Here is a 12322-nt window from a genome sequence, read left to right as displayed (position 1 = left end):
CCCCAATTCCCCTCAGCCCCCCTCAACCTCCCCCAATTCCCCCAAATCCCCCCAAATTTCCCCCCAACCCCCCCAATTCCCCTCAGTACCCCCAAACCCCCCCAATTCCCTCAAATCCTCCCAATTTTCCCCCCAATTCCCCTCAGCTCCCCCCAACCCCCCCCCAATTCCCCCAAATCCTACCCAATTTTCCCCCAAAACCCCCCCAAATTCCCCTCAGTACCCCCAACCCCCCCCCAATTCCCTCAAATCCCCCCAATTTTCCCCCCAATTCCCCCAAATCCCCTCAGTCCCCCCCAAACCCCCCAATTCCCCCGAATCCCCCCCAATTTCCCCCAAATCCCCCCCAATTCCCCTCAGTACCCCCCCCAACCCCCCCCAATTCCCCCAAATCCCCCCCAATTTTCCCCCCAAAACCCCCCAACCCCCCCTCAATTCCCCTCAGTCTCCCCCAACCCCCCCAATTCCCCCAAATCCCCCCCAAACCCCCTCAGTCCCCCCCACGCCCCCCAAATCCCCCCCAATTTTCCCCCAAAACCCCCCCAAATCCCCTCAGCCCCCCCCAAAAACCCCTCACCCCCCCCCAATTAACCCCCCCCACACTCACGCTTCACGTCCTCCGGCGCCCCCTCCACATCTCCCTACATGTAAAACACCATTTTTGGGGCTAAAAACCCAAAATTTGGGGTTCGGGACCCCCTCACGAGGCCTCCCCCCCCCCTTTAGGCCGCACCGTGCCGGGTTTGCGGCCCTGCTGCTGCGCGAACGCCGCCTCCCAGCGCTTCAGCAGCGCCTTCACCTCCTGCAGCCGCTCCATCAGGGGATCGGGGGGGTCCCGAGCCCTTTTTGGGGCGTTTTGGGTCTTTTTTGGGGGGTTTTGGGTCCTTTTTAGGGTCCCGCCCCCTCAGCCCGGCCCCGTCCCCTCAGCGCTTCCCGCCCAGCTCGAGCTTCCCGCTCCCGCGGCTCTCGTCCAATAGGAGCGCCGGAAAGGGTGACGGGCAGCGGGGACAGCCAATAGGAGGCGGCGCCTCCGCGGTTTCCCCTAGCAACGAGGCGTAGCCCCGCCTCCCTATGGGGGACGCCTGACGCCCCTCAGCTGCTCTCAGCCAATAGAAACATTAACAATATGATTGACAGACACGCTAGCCAATAGTATTTGTCTCTCCAAGCAATGGGGCGTGACTCTGTCACCGCACTTGTTGCTGATTGGTTCTCGGAGGGGAGGGGCGGGGCCGCAGCGCGCAAACGCGGAAGCGCGGCGGGGACTGGGGCAGAGGCGGGTGAGGAGGGCGCGGGGGGAGGGGGCGCGCTGGGGGGGGGTCCTTAGGATTTGGGGGGAATTTTAGGATTTTTGGGGGGTTTTAGGGTTTGGGGGAGCTTCTTTTTGGGATATCTTTTTGGGGAGGGGGGCTGGGGTTTCGTTATGGGGTGCCCGGCTTCGGGGGTGCCCCTTTTGGGGGGGTCTTTTTTTGGGGGGGGGTCGTTATGGGGCCGTTTTTGGGGTCTGTTTTTTTTGGGGGGGATTTTTGGGGGGTGTCAGGGTTGGGGGGGGCCATAGGGTGATTTTTGGGGGGGTTCAGGGTGCCATTGGGTAGGGGTCGGGGGTCCCACCGGGGGGGGGCATTTTGTTATGGGGGCTGTGTGAGGGGGGCAGATTTGGCGTGGGGGGGGCAGATTTGGGGTCCCGTCTCTGGGTGCCCATTTTGGGGGTCACAGCGTGGGGCAGGGATTGGGATTGAGATCGGGGTCGGGATCAGAGTTGGAATTGGGGTTTGGGGTTGGGGTTTGGGATCGGGGTTGGGATCGGGATCAGGGTTGGGGTCGGGGTCAGAATTGGGGTTGGGTCTGGGATTGGGGTTGGAATTGGGATTGGGATCAGAAATGGGATTGGGATAGGGTGTTGGGATCGGGGTTGGGGTTCCGATCGGGGTTGGGATTGGGATCAGGATTGGGGTTGGAATTGGGGTTGGGGTCGGGGTTGGAATTGGGATTGGGGTTGGGATTGGGATCGGGATTGGGGTCAGCATCAGAGTAGGAATTGGGATTGGGTAGGAATTGGGATCGGGGTTGGGATTGGGATCAGGGATTGGGGTCAGGATTGGGATCGGAGTCAGGATTGGGAATTGGGGTTGGAGTCGGAATTGGGGTTGGGATCGGAATTGGGATTGGAGTCAGAATTGGGATCGGAGTCGGAATTGGGATTGGGATCAGGATTGGGATTGTGGTTGAGATCAGGGTCGGAATTGGGATCGGGGTCAAAATTGGGATTGGGGTCAGAATTGGGGTTGGGTCTGGGATTGGGGTTGGAATTGGGATTAGGATCAGAAATGGGATTGGGATAGGGTGTTGGGATCGGAATTGGGATTGGGATCAGAATCGGGGTTGGGATTGGGGTTGGGGTTGGGATTGGGGTTTGGGTTGGGGTCGAGATTGGGGTCGGGGTTGGAATTGGGATTGGGGTCAGGATTGGGATTGGGGTTGGGATTGGGATTGGGGTCAGCATCAGAGTAGGGATTGTGTAGGAATTGGAATCAGGGTTGAGATTGGGATCAGGGATTGGGGTCAGGATTGGGATCGGAGTCAGGATTGGGAATTGGGGTTGGGATCGGAATTGGGGTTGGGATCAGGATTGGGGTCGGGGTCGGAATTGGTATTGGGATCAGGATTGGGATCGGGATCAGGCTCAGAATTGGGATCAAGACCAAGATCCCACCCACACCCCTCACACTACCTCCCCCCACCCCCCCCACTTCCCCAAACCCATTTAGGACCCCCGACCCTATAACCACCCCCATGCCTCCCGTCTCCTCCCTCGTCCACCTGTGCGCCCGCCGCCTGGCCGGTTCCCCCGGCGCGTTGCCGCGTCTCCCGGCCGAGTTGTACCCGGCGCTGCTGGAGGCGGCGCTGGCGGAGCCGCGGGTGCCGTTGTTTCGGGATTTGGTGCGTTCCTGGCCCTACCCGGTCCTGCGCCTCCCGCGCCGCCCGCGCCGGGCACGAAGGACGCCGGGGAGGGGGTGTCTGCAGGCGCTGCTGCTCGCCATCACCGCCGGGATGAGGAAGGAGGAGAGGTGGGGGTGTGGGGTGGGGGGTGTGGGGTGGGGGTGTGGGGTGGGAGAGGATGGGATTGGGATTGGGGTTGGGATTGGGGTTGGTGGGAGAGGATGGGATTGGGATTGGGGTCTGGATCAGGGTTGGGATCAGGGTTGGGATTGGGAGAGGATGGGACTGAGGTTGGGATTGGGGTTAGGAGAGGATGGGATTGGGGTTGGGATTGGGGTCAGGATTAGGATTGGGATCGGGGTTGGGATCAGGGTTGGGATCGGGGTTGGGATTGGGGTTGGGGGTGGGAGAGGATGGGATTGGGATTGGGGTCTGGATCAGGATTGGGGTTGGGATAAGGGTTGGGATCGGGGTTGGGGTTGGGGGTGGGAGAGGATGGGGTTGGGGTTGGGATCAGGATCAGGATTGGGGTCAGAGTTGGGATGGGGTTGGGATTGGGGTTGGGATAGGGGTCTGGATTGGGGTTGGGATTGGGGTCAGGATCAGGGTTGGGGGCGGAGTTGGGATGGAAAGGGATCAGGGTTGGGGTCAGGATTGGGGTTGGCGTTGGGATTGGAGTCAGAATCAAAATTGGGATTGGTTTTGGGATTGGGGTCAGGATCGGGATTGGGGTTGGGGTTGGAAGAGGATGGGATTGGGATTGGGGTCAGGATCAGGATTGGGGTTGGGGTCTGGATCGGGATTGGGATTGGGTTTGGGGTTGGGATTGGGGTTGGGATTGGGGTTTGGGGTTTGGGGTTGGAGTTGGGAGAGGATGGGGTTGGGACTGGGGTTGGAATTGGGGTTGGGTTCTGGGGTTGGGGGCTGCCCCCCTTTTTTGGGAAGATGCCCCTTTTTTGGGGGGGATGCCCCTTTTTTGGGGGGGATGCCCCTTTTTTTGGGGTTGCCCCTTTTTTTGGGGTTACCCATTTTTTGGGGGATGCCCCATTTTTTTGGGGACTGCTCCTTTTTTTGTGGGATTCTCCTTTTTTTGCGGTTGCCCCTTTTTTTGTGGGGTTGCCCCTTTTTTTGGAGATGCCCCTTTTTTGGGGTTGCCCCTTTTTTGGGGGATTCCCCCTTTTCTGGGGAGATGCCCCTTTTTTTGGGTTTGCTCCTTTTTTGGGGAGATGCTCCATTTTTGGGGTTGCCCCTTTTTTTGGGTTTGCTCCTTTTTTGGGGAGATGCTCCATTTTTGGGGTTGCCCCTTTTTTTGGGTTTGCTCCTTTTTTGGGGAGATGCCCCTTTTTTGGGGTTGCCCCTTTTTGGAGGGATTCCCCCTTTTTTGGGGGGATTCCCCTTTTTTTGGGGTTACCCCTTTTTTTTGGGGGGGGATTCCCCTTTTTTGGGGGTTACCCCTTTTTTTGGGGGTTGCCCCCTTTTTTGATGGATGCCCCTTTTTTTGGGGGATTCCCCTTTTTTGGAGGCTGCCCCTTTTTGGGGGGGATTCCCCTTTTTTTTGGGGGTTGCCCCTTTTTGCCCCCTTTTTATGGGGTTGCTCCTTTTTTTGGGGTTGCCCCTTTTTTTGGGTTCCCCCTTTTTTGGGATATACCCCTTTTGTCGGGCAATACCCCTTTTGCCGCTCCCTCTTTTTTGGGTTTGGAGCACCTAGATCCCACCCCAACCCCTTCCCCGTACCCCATCCCCACAGCCCCAGCCCGTTCCTCCGGGTCCTGGACCTGACGGGGCTTCAGGACGGCGCCGAGCAGGACCCCGATAACCCCAGCCTTTGGTCGGGGACCGTCCTCTTGGCCAAGGCTTGCTTGGAGTCATCGCATCGCCGCGAGGACACCGGGGGACACCGGGGCTCCCCGGTAGAGTTGCGCGTTGACCTCTTCGTCAACAGCACCTCGGGCCCCATCCTCCGCGCCGCCCTCCGCGCCGCCGGGGCGTTGCGCCTACGGTGCCGCGACTTCCACGCCGAGGAATTGTCCTTGGGCGCCACGGTGGCTTTGTTGGAGGCGTTGGAGCCGGCGGGGTTGCGCCGCGTCGACCTGCGCTTCAACAATTTGGGCTTGCCCGGTTTGGTCGAGGTCTTGCCGCGCCTCGAGCGCTTCCCCGAATTGGAGAGTTTGAGGTTGCCCTACAGCAACGTGGACGCGCGGCGGCCGGGGGCGGAGGACGGGCTGCGGCGTTTGGCCGAGGGGTTCGGCCGCTTGCAGCGCCTCCGGGAGCTGAATTTGGGCTCCTGCCGCCTCTCGGGGAGGCTGCGGCAGCTCCTGGGGTGAGTGCGCGCCCCGCGGGGTGAGTGGGGTGGGGTGGAATGGCCCCCAGGTGGAAGGGCCACTTAGGCCAAGTCTAGCCAAAAAAGTCCGTAGGCCACATCTACCCAAAAACGTTTTTAGGCCAGGTCTACCCCCAAAAAGTCCGTAGGCCAGGTATACCCCAAAAACGTCTGTAGGCTGGGTCTGCCCCAAAAACGTCTGTAGGCCGGGTCTACTCCAAAAAGGTCTGTAGGCCAGGTTTACCCAAAAGGCCAGGTCTACCCCAAAAAGCCTGTAGGCCGGGTCTACTCCAAAAAACCCAAAAGGCCAGGTCTACCCCAAAAACATCTGTAGGCTAGGTCTACCCCAAAAAAGCCTGTAGGCCAGGTCTACCCAAAAGGCCAGGTCGCCCAAAAAGCCTGTAGGCCGGGTCTACCCCAAAAATGTTTGTAGGCCAGGTCTACCTCAAAAAATGTTTGTAGGCCAGGTCTATCCCAAAAACCTGTAGGCCACATCTACCCAAAAGGCCAGGTCTACCCAAAAAATGTCGGTAGGCCGCGTCTACCCCAAAAAACCTGTAGGCCAAGTCTACCCAAAAGGCCAGGTCTACCCCAAAAACGTCTGTAGGCCAGGTCTACCCCAAAAAAAGTCCGTAGGCCAGGTCGACCCCAAAAAGCCTGCAGGCCACGTCTACCCAAAAAAACAGGCCGCGTCTACCCCAAAAAGCCTGTAGGCCAGGTCTACCCCAAAAAGGTCTGTAGGCCACGTCTACCCCAAAACGCTTGTAGGCCAGGTCTACCCCAAAAAAACCCTGTAGGCCAGGTCTATTCCAAAAACGACTGTTGTAGGCCAGGACTACCCCAAAAAGTCTGTAGGCTAGGTCTACCCCAAAAACGTCTGTAGGCCAGGCCTAACCCCAAAAAGCCCGTAGTCCGCCCGCTGCCCCCGGAGCCCTCACGCCTCCCTTCTTCCCCCCCCAGCTCCCTACAGCGCCCGCTGGAGAGCCTGGAGCTTCCCTTCTGCCACCTCCTCCCCGTGGACTTCGCCTACCTCCTCCGGAGCCCCCACGCGCCCGCGCTGAAGAAACTCGACGTGAGCGGCCACAACCTCTCCGAGGACCTCCTGCAACCCTTCCTCCAGCTCTTGGCCGCGGCCTCGGGCTCCTTGCGCCACTTGGACGCCATGGAGTGCCGCCTGGAGGACGCCCACCTCGGCGCCCTACTCCCGGCGCTCCGCCGCTGCGCCCACTTGGGCTACTTGGGTTTTTTCGGCAACCCCTTGACCTCGTCGGGGGTGAAGGCGTTGGCGGAGGGCACGGCGCCGCTCGCCGCCCTCCGCCTCGTCATCTACCCGCGCCCCGTGGATTTTGGGGGTGAGGAGGAGCTCCCCGAGGACGAGGAGGGGCTTCAGGAGGAGGTGCAGCGGGTGCTGCGCGGCGCCGGGCGGGACGAGGCCGTGTGGACCACGAGCCTGAGCCGCCACCGCGCCCTCGACTACTTCGCGCTGTAGTAGAAGCACGGGGGCGTGGTATTAAATCGGTGTTTTTAATGGCCGGTGTCCCCGTCCCCACCCGTGCTGTCCCCACGTTGTCACCGTGTCACCGGTCTTGCACCCGTGGCCGGGGGGAGTGCCCGCTGCTTTGTGGTGTCCCGAAACGCCGCGATGATTCCAGGGATGGTGGGTGGAAGCGCAGGGCCACCGTGGGGACGTCAAGGGGTGGTGGCCACCATGGGTGGTGACAGTCAATGTGGGAGGGGGTGATGGCCACGATGATGTGGGGATGGCCACCATGGAGTCATGATGGCCACCACCATGGAGTAACGATGGCCACCACTGGGGGGTGATGGCCACGATGACGTGAGGATGGCCACCACCATGGGGTGATGGTGGCCACCACTGGAGGGTGACGGCCACCACTGGGGGGTGGTGGCCACGATGACACAGGGATGGCCACCACCATGGGGTGATGGTGGCCACCACTGGAGGGTGACGGCCACCACTGGAGGGTGATGGCCACAATGGCATGGGGGTGGCCACCACCATGGGGTGATGGTGGCCACCACTGGAGGGTGACGGCCACCATTGGGGGGTGATGGCCATGATGGCATGGGGGTGGCCACCACCATGGGGTGATGGTGGCCACCACTGGGGGGTGATGGCCACGATGACGTGGGGGTCGCCACCACCATGGGGTGATGGTGGCCACCACTGGAGGGTGACGGCCACCACTGGGGGGTGATGGCCATGATGGCATGAGGGTGGCCACCACCATGGGGTGATGGTGGCCACCACTGGAGGGTGATGGCCACCACTGGGGGGTGATGGCCACGATGACACAGGGATGGCCACCACCATGGGGTGATGGTGGCCACCACTGGAGGGTGATGGCCACCACTGGGGGGTGATGGCCATGATGATGTGGTGATGGCCACCATGGAGTAATGATGGCCACCACTGGGAGGTGATGGCCATGATGGCATGGGGGTGGCCACCACCATGGGGTGATGATGGCCACCACTGGAAGATGACAGCCACCACTGCGGGGTGATGGCCACGATGACATGGTGATGGCCACCACCACGACATGATGATGGCCACCAGGTAGTCCTGGCCACCTTTGTGTGACGGCGGCGGCCACCACGGCTCGGTCACACCAACACGGGCACACTCCCATGCGCGGCACCCACTGCCAGAGCACGATGACCACCAGCGGGCCACCGTCGGTGCCGATGGCCACCGTGGGGTGATGGTGGCCACCTTGATCTTCTGGTGGCCACCGCGGTGCGCCGCCGGCCACGAGGACCCGGCGCTAGAGCAACCAAGTGTCGGCGTGGCGGGGGCAGTAGCAGGCGCGCCGCAGGATGGCCTCCAGCTCGTCGTAGGGCCGCTCGCGCCAGTGTGGCAACAACGCGCGGTTGTTGAGTAGCCGCAGGCCGGGGGCGCCGGCGCGGAGCAAGGCGTAGAGGCACCGCCAGCGGCTCTGCAACGCCAACCGGGCTCGCCGCTGTAGGATCAACCCCCTCGTCCTCTTCCTCACCCGAAGTGCCCGAAGCGCCGGCAGCTCCAGGCGGCCGAAAACCAACCCCCGGCACCGCCAAACGTCCAACACCTCCAAGGAGCGCGACTCCAAGGCGTACGAGGTGCCCAAATCCTGCACCGGCACCAGGAGGTGCAGCACCAGCGTCTTGAGGCGGGGGAGGGCGGCCGCCAGCTCGCGGAGCGCCTCGGGGCGCACGCCGCGGAAACCCCAAAAATACCGGAGCTCCAAGGTGTGCAAGTGCTGGAAGCGTCCAAGGGCGGCCACCGAACGCCGCGACCAGTCGAAGGGCAGCTTGGCGCGGGCCAAGCCCGGCGCCTTGAGGCTCAGCAGCTCCAGCAACGCTTGGAAACGGCTCAACTGCTCCAATTTGGCACCGCCGGGCGGGCGCGGGCCGGGGGGTTGGTGGGGGCTGAGGGTCCAGTCGAGCTCCAGCTCCCGCAGCTCGCCGCAGCGCACGCTCTCCAAAAAGTCCCGCAGGAATTCGGCCCAACCGGCTCGGCGGTCGCCCAAATCAAAATTGGCGCGGAGGAGGCGCGGGGCAGCGCGGCGGGCGGCGAGGTGGAAGGCGTAGCACCGCACCCAGCCCTGCCAGCGCGCGAAGGCGGTGACACCGGTGTCATTGTCATCGTCCTGGTGCTCGGCCAGCGCTGCCGGGGCGCCGGTGAAGTCGGCCACGCGCCAGAGGCGAGGCGAGCGCACCAAGCGGCTCCAGGCGCCGCACACCAGCGCGGCCGCGCACTTCTCCGCCGGGGACAGGAAGGAGAGGACGTGGAGCTGGCAGTCGGGTGGCAGGCGGCTGAAGGGGAAGGTGCCGAGGTCACCGCTGTCACTGCTGCTGTCACCGCTGTCGGTGATGCCACCGCTGTTGCTGGTGTGGTCTCGGTCACTGGTGTCGCTTCTGTCACCGGTGCCACCTCCGTCACTGGTGCTACCTCTCTTACCTCTGTCACTGGTGTCCCTTCTGTCACTGGTGTCCCTTCTGTCACTGGTGTCCATTCTATCACTGGTGTCCCTTCTGTCATTGGTGTCACTTCTATCACTGGTGTCGCTTCTGTCACTGGTGCCACCTCTATTACCTCTGTTGCTGGTGACACTGCTGTCACCTCTATTGCTGGTGTCACCTCTATCACTGGTGCTACCTCTATTACCTCCGTCCCTGGTGTCCCTTCTGTCACTGGTGTCACTTCTGTCACTGGTGGTACCTCTATTACCTCCGTCACTGGTGTCCCTTCTGTCACTGGTGTCCATTCTATCACTGGTGTCACTTCTATCACTGGTGTTCCTTCTGTCACTGGTGGTACCTCTATTACCTCCGTCACTGGTGTCCCTTCTGTCAGTGGTGTCCCTACTGTCACTGGTGCCACCTCTGTCACTGGTGCCACCTCTACTACCTCCATCACTGGTGTCCTTTCTGTCACTGGTGTCGCTTCTGTCACTGGTGCCACCTCTATTACCTCTGTCACTGGTGTCACTTCTGTTACTGATATTGCTTCTGTCACTGGTGCCACCTCTATTACCTCCGTCACTGGTGTCCCTTCTATCACTGGTGTCGCTTCTGTCACTGGTGTCCCTTCTGTCACTGGTGCCACCTCTGTTACCTCCGTTACTGGTGTCCCTTGTGTCACTGGTGTTGCTTCTGTCACTGGTGCCACTTCTATTACCTCCGTCACTGGTGTCCCTTCTGTCATTGGTGTCACTTCTATCACTGGTGCCACCTCTATTACCTCCATCACTGGTGTCCCTTCTGTCACTGGTGTCACTTCTATCACTGTTGTCCCTTCTGTCACTGGTGCCACTTCTGTCACTGGTGTCACCTGTATTACCTCTGTCACTGGTGTCCCTTCTATCACTGGTGTCCCTTCTGTCCCTTCTGTCACCGCCGTCCCCCGCTCCGTCCCCGCTCTCTCGCCGCCGCCGTTTCCTCCTTCGGGCCATGGCGGCCTCTGGGGGCTGTCCCCGTGCCCTGGGGGGGGGGGGGGGGGGCAGCGCCATCAGGGGGGTCCTGACCCCTCCCCCCCCACCCCCTGAGACCCTCCCCAACCATGGGGACCCCCCCCCCGTGCCCCCCAACCCCCAAAATTGTGTTCCCCCTCCCCAAAATGGGCTACCCTTCCCCAAAATGGGTTCCCCCCCCCCAAAATGGGCTCCCCGCCCCCCCCTCCCGGTTCACCCCCCCCCCCTTCCCCCCCCCCTCGGTACCGGCTTTCACCCTCCCCGCCGCCACTTCCGGCACCGCCCCGTGACGTCATCAATGACGTCAAAGGTGGGAGAGCAACGAGTTGGGGCGGGGGGGGGAGGGGGAAGCGAGCGCCCCCTGGTGGCGGGTGGGGGCTGGAGGATTTGGGGGGGGCACCCCAGGAAAAGGGGGAGGGGGGGGCCTGAATTTGGGGGGGGACACCCCAAATAAGGTGGGGAAACCCCAAATGTGGGGGGAACCCCAAATATGGGGGGTATGCCCCAAATTTTGGGGGGGGGACACCCCAAACCTGGGGGGTGACATCTCAAATTTTTTGGGGGGGGGACACCCCAATCCTGCTATGGACACCCCAATTTGGTGGGGGACACCCCAAATCTGGGGGTTGACACCCCAAACCTGGTACAGACACCCCAAACCTGGAGGGGGGAGGCCCCAAATTTGGTCAGGACACCCCAAATGTGAGGAAAACACCCCAAACCAGTGAGGGGACCCCCCAAATTTGTTTGGGACACCCCAAACGTAATGAAAACACCCCAAACCTGGTGGGGGACACCCCAAATTTGGTCAGGACACCCCAAACGTAAGGAAAACACCCCAAACCAGTGAGGGGACACCCCAAATCTTTTTAGGGAACCGCAAACCTGCAGCCCATACCCCAAAACCTTCGGGGGGGGGACACCCCAAACCTTCCCCTAACCCCCCCATATCCTCATTTCCCCCCCCCTCCTTGGTCCCCTCCTTCCCACCGTGGGGCTGGGGACACGGGGACCTGGTGGCACCGCCCCCCCCCATGATGGGGACAGGACGGGGACACACATGAAGCCCCCTTGGGATGGGGGGGGGGGGGGGGGGGGAGGACATTTTGGGGGGGGGGGGACATTTTGGGGGGGGGGGCACAGCTCCATCCCGGTGCCCCCCGGGGGGGGGGCGACGCCACGGACACAACCACACCAAGTCCTTAGGCTGCTTCAACTCCTTGTTCACACACCGGGGGGGGACAACGGGGGGGACACCGGGGGGGGGGACGACACAGGGGGGGGGTCCCCATCACCCCCTCCCCACACCCCCAACCCCATCAACAACATCCTCGCGCCCCCCTTTTTGCCCCCCATCACCGCGGAGCAACGGCACCAACCCGTGGTCGAGCTCGTAGCGCACCCCCCGCCAGGTGAAATGGGTGGGGGGTCTCCCGGCCCCCCCCCCATCGCCGTACTCGAAGGCCGGGCTCCATTCGTCGGCCAACTCCCAACTCACCAACCCCACGCCGCCGGCGCGGGCGGGGGCCGGGTGGTAGAGCCGCCCGTTTTCGGGCAAGAAGGCCAAGCGCCGCGGCTCGAAGGGCACGGCCAAGCGCTCGCCGCCGCCGCAGTAGGAGAGCAGCTGGGGCGCGGCGGTGCTACCGGTGGTGGTGGTACTTGGGGTACTTGTGGTACTTGTGGTACTGGGGCTCAGGAGGCGGGTGAAGACCACGGGCTGGTCCTCGCAGCGGACGTAGTTGCGCTCGCGGCCGCAGGGCGAGAGGTAGGGGAAGGCGGCCTCGTAGCGCCCGCTGCGGTTGGGGCGCAGGCGCTCGAAGAAGAAGGTGAGGAAGCGCTGGTCTGCGGGAAGGAATTAATTAGTTAGGAATTAATTAGTTAGGAATTAATTAATTAGCTAATTGAGCCACGGGGTTAGGGTCATGGGGGGGGTTATTGGGGAGATAACCGACGGTGGTAGGGTTGGGGTGAGTTAATTTGGGGTTAACCAATGGGGTTAGCGTCAGGGGGTGTTAATTAGCAATTAACCGATACATCAGGGGCTAATTAATTAGCATTAATTAGCAACGAAGCAATGGCGTTAAGCATC

At 61.8% G+C, this 12322-nt stretch overlaps 4 protein-coding genes across 10 annotated transcripts in view; 2 read left to right on the top strand and 2 right to left on the bottom strand.

Annotated features, from left to right (window-relative positions):
* The window catches only part of GPT (glutamic--pyruvic transaminase), a 49963-nt gene extending 49441 nt beyond the window's left edge, over positions 1-522 (top strand). Inside the window, exon 13 of the mRNA XM_068668681.1 lies at positions 505-522. The gene's annotated coding sequence lies outside the window, so the exon portion shown is untranslated. The remainder of the gene's footprint in view (positions 1-504) is intronic.
* A 2048-nt stretch (positions 523-2570) lies between these two features.
* Positions 2571-6788, top strand: LOC137849189 (leucine-rich repeat-containing protein 14-like). The gene is made up of 3 exons (XM_068668688.1): positions 2571-3068; positions 4688-5260; positions 6221-6788. The coding sequence occupies exons 1-3, from the start codon at positions 2794-2796 to the stop codon at positions 6747-6749; spliced, it is 1377 nt and encodes a 458-aa protein (XP_068524789.1). The 5' UTR covers positions 2571-2793; the 3' UTR covers positions 6750-6788.
* Positions 6764-10535, bottom strand: LOC137849185 (dentin sialophosphoprotein-like). 7 transcript variants are annotated; one of them, XM_068668676.1, is made up of 3 exons: positions 10480-10535; positions 9312-10243; positions 6764-9194 (listed from the first exon to the last, which is right to left on the bottom strand). In XM_068668676.1, exons 1-3 carry the CDS (start codon positions 10527-10529, stop codon positions 8050-8052), a joined length of 2127 nt encoding a protein of 708 aa, XP_068524777.1. In that variant the 5' UTR covers positions 10530-10535; the 3' UTR covers positions 6764-8049. The 7 variants fall into 7 exon arrangements, with proteins under 7 accessions (XP_068524777.1, XP_068524776.1, XP_068524778.1 ...); XM_068668675.1 differs by having other exon boundaries at positions 6764-9356; positions 9429-10243; XM_068668677.1 differs by having other exon boundaries at positions 6764-9356; positions 9492-10243.
* Positions 10536-11524: 989 nt separating this feature from the next.
* CUNH8orf82 (chromosome unknown C8orf82 homolog) lies at positions 11525-12075 on the bottom strand (the record flags this gene model as incomplete). Its single annotated transcript, XM_068668690.1, has 1 exon — positions 11525-12075. A coding segment is annotated over one exon (551 nt), but the record flags the coding sequence as incomplete, so codon positions are not given.
* Positions 12076-12322: the final 247 nt, after the last annotated feature.

This window comes from Anas acuta, unplaced genomic scaffold, assembly GCF_963932015.1.
Source record: "Anas acuta unplaced genomic scaffold, bAnaAcu1.1 SCAFFOLD_252, whole genome shotgun sequence".
NCBI lineage: Eukaryota > Metazoa > Chordata > Aves > Anseriformes > Anatidae > Anas > Anas acuta.
This window is presented reverse-complemented; position numbering and strand designations above follow the sequence as displayed.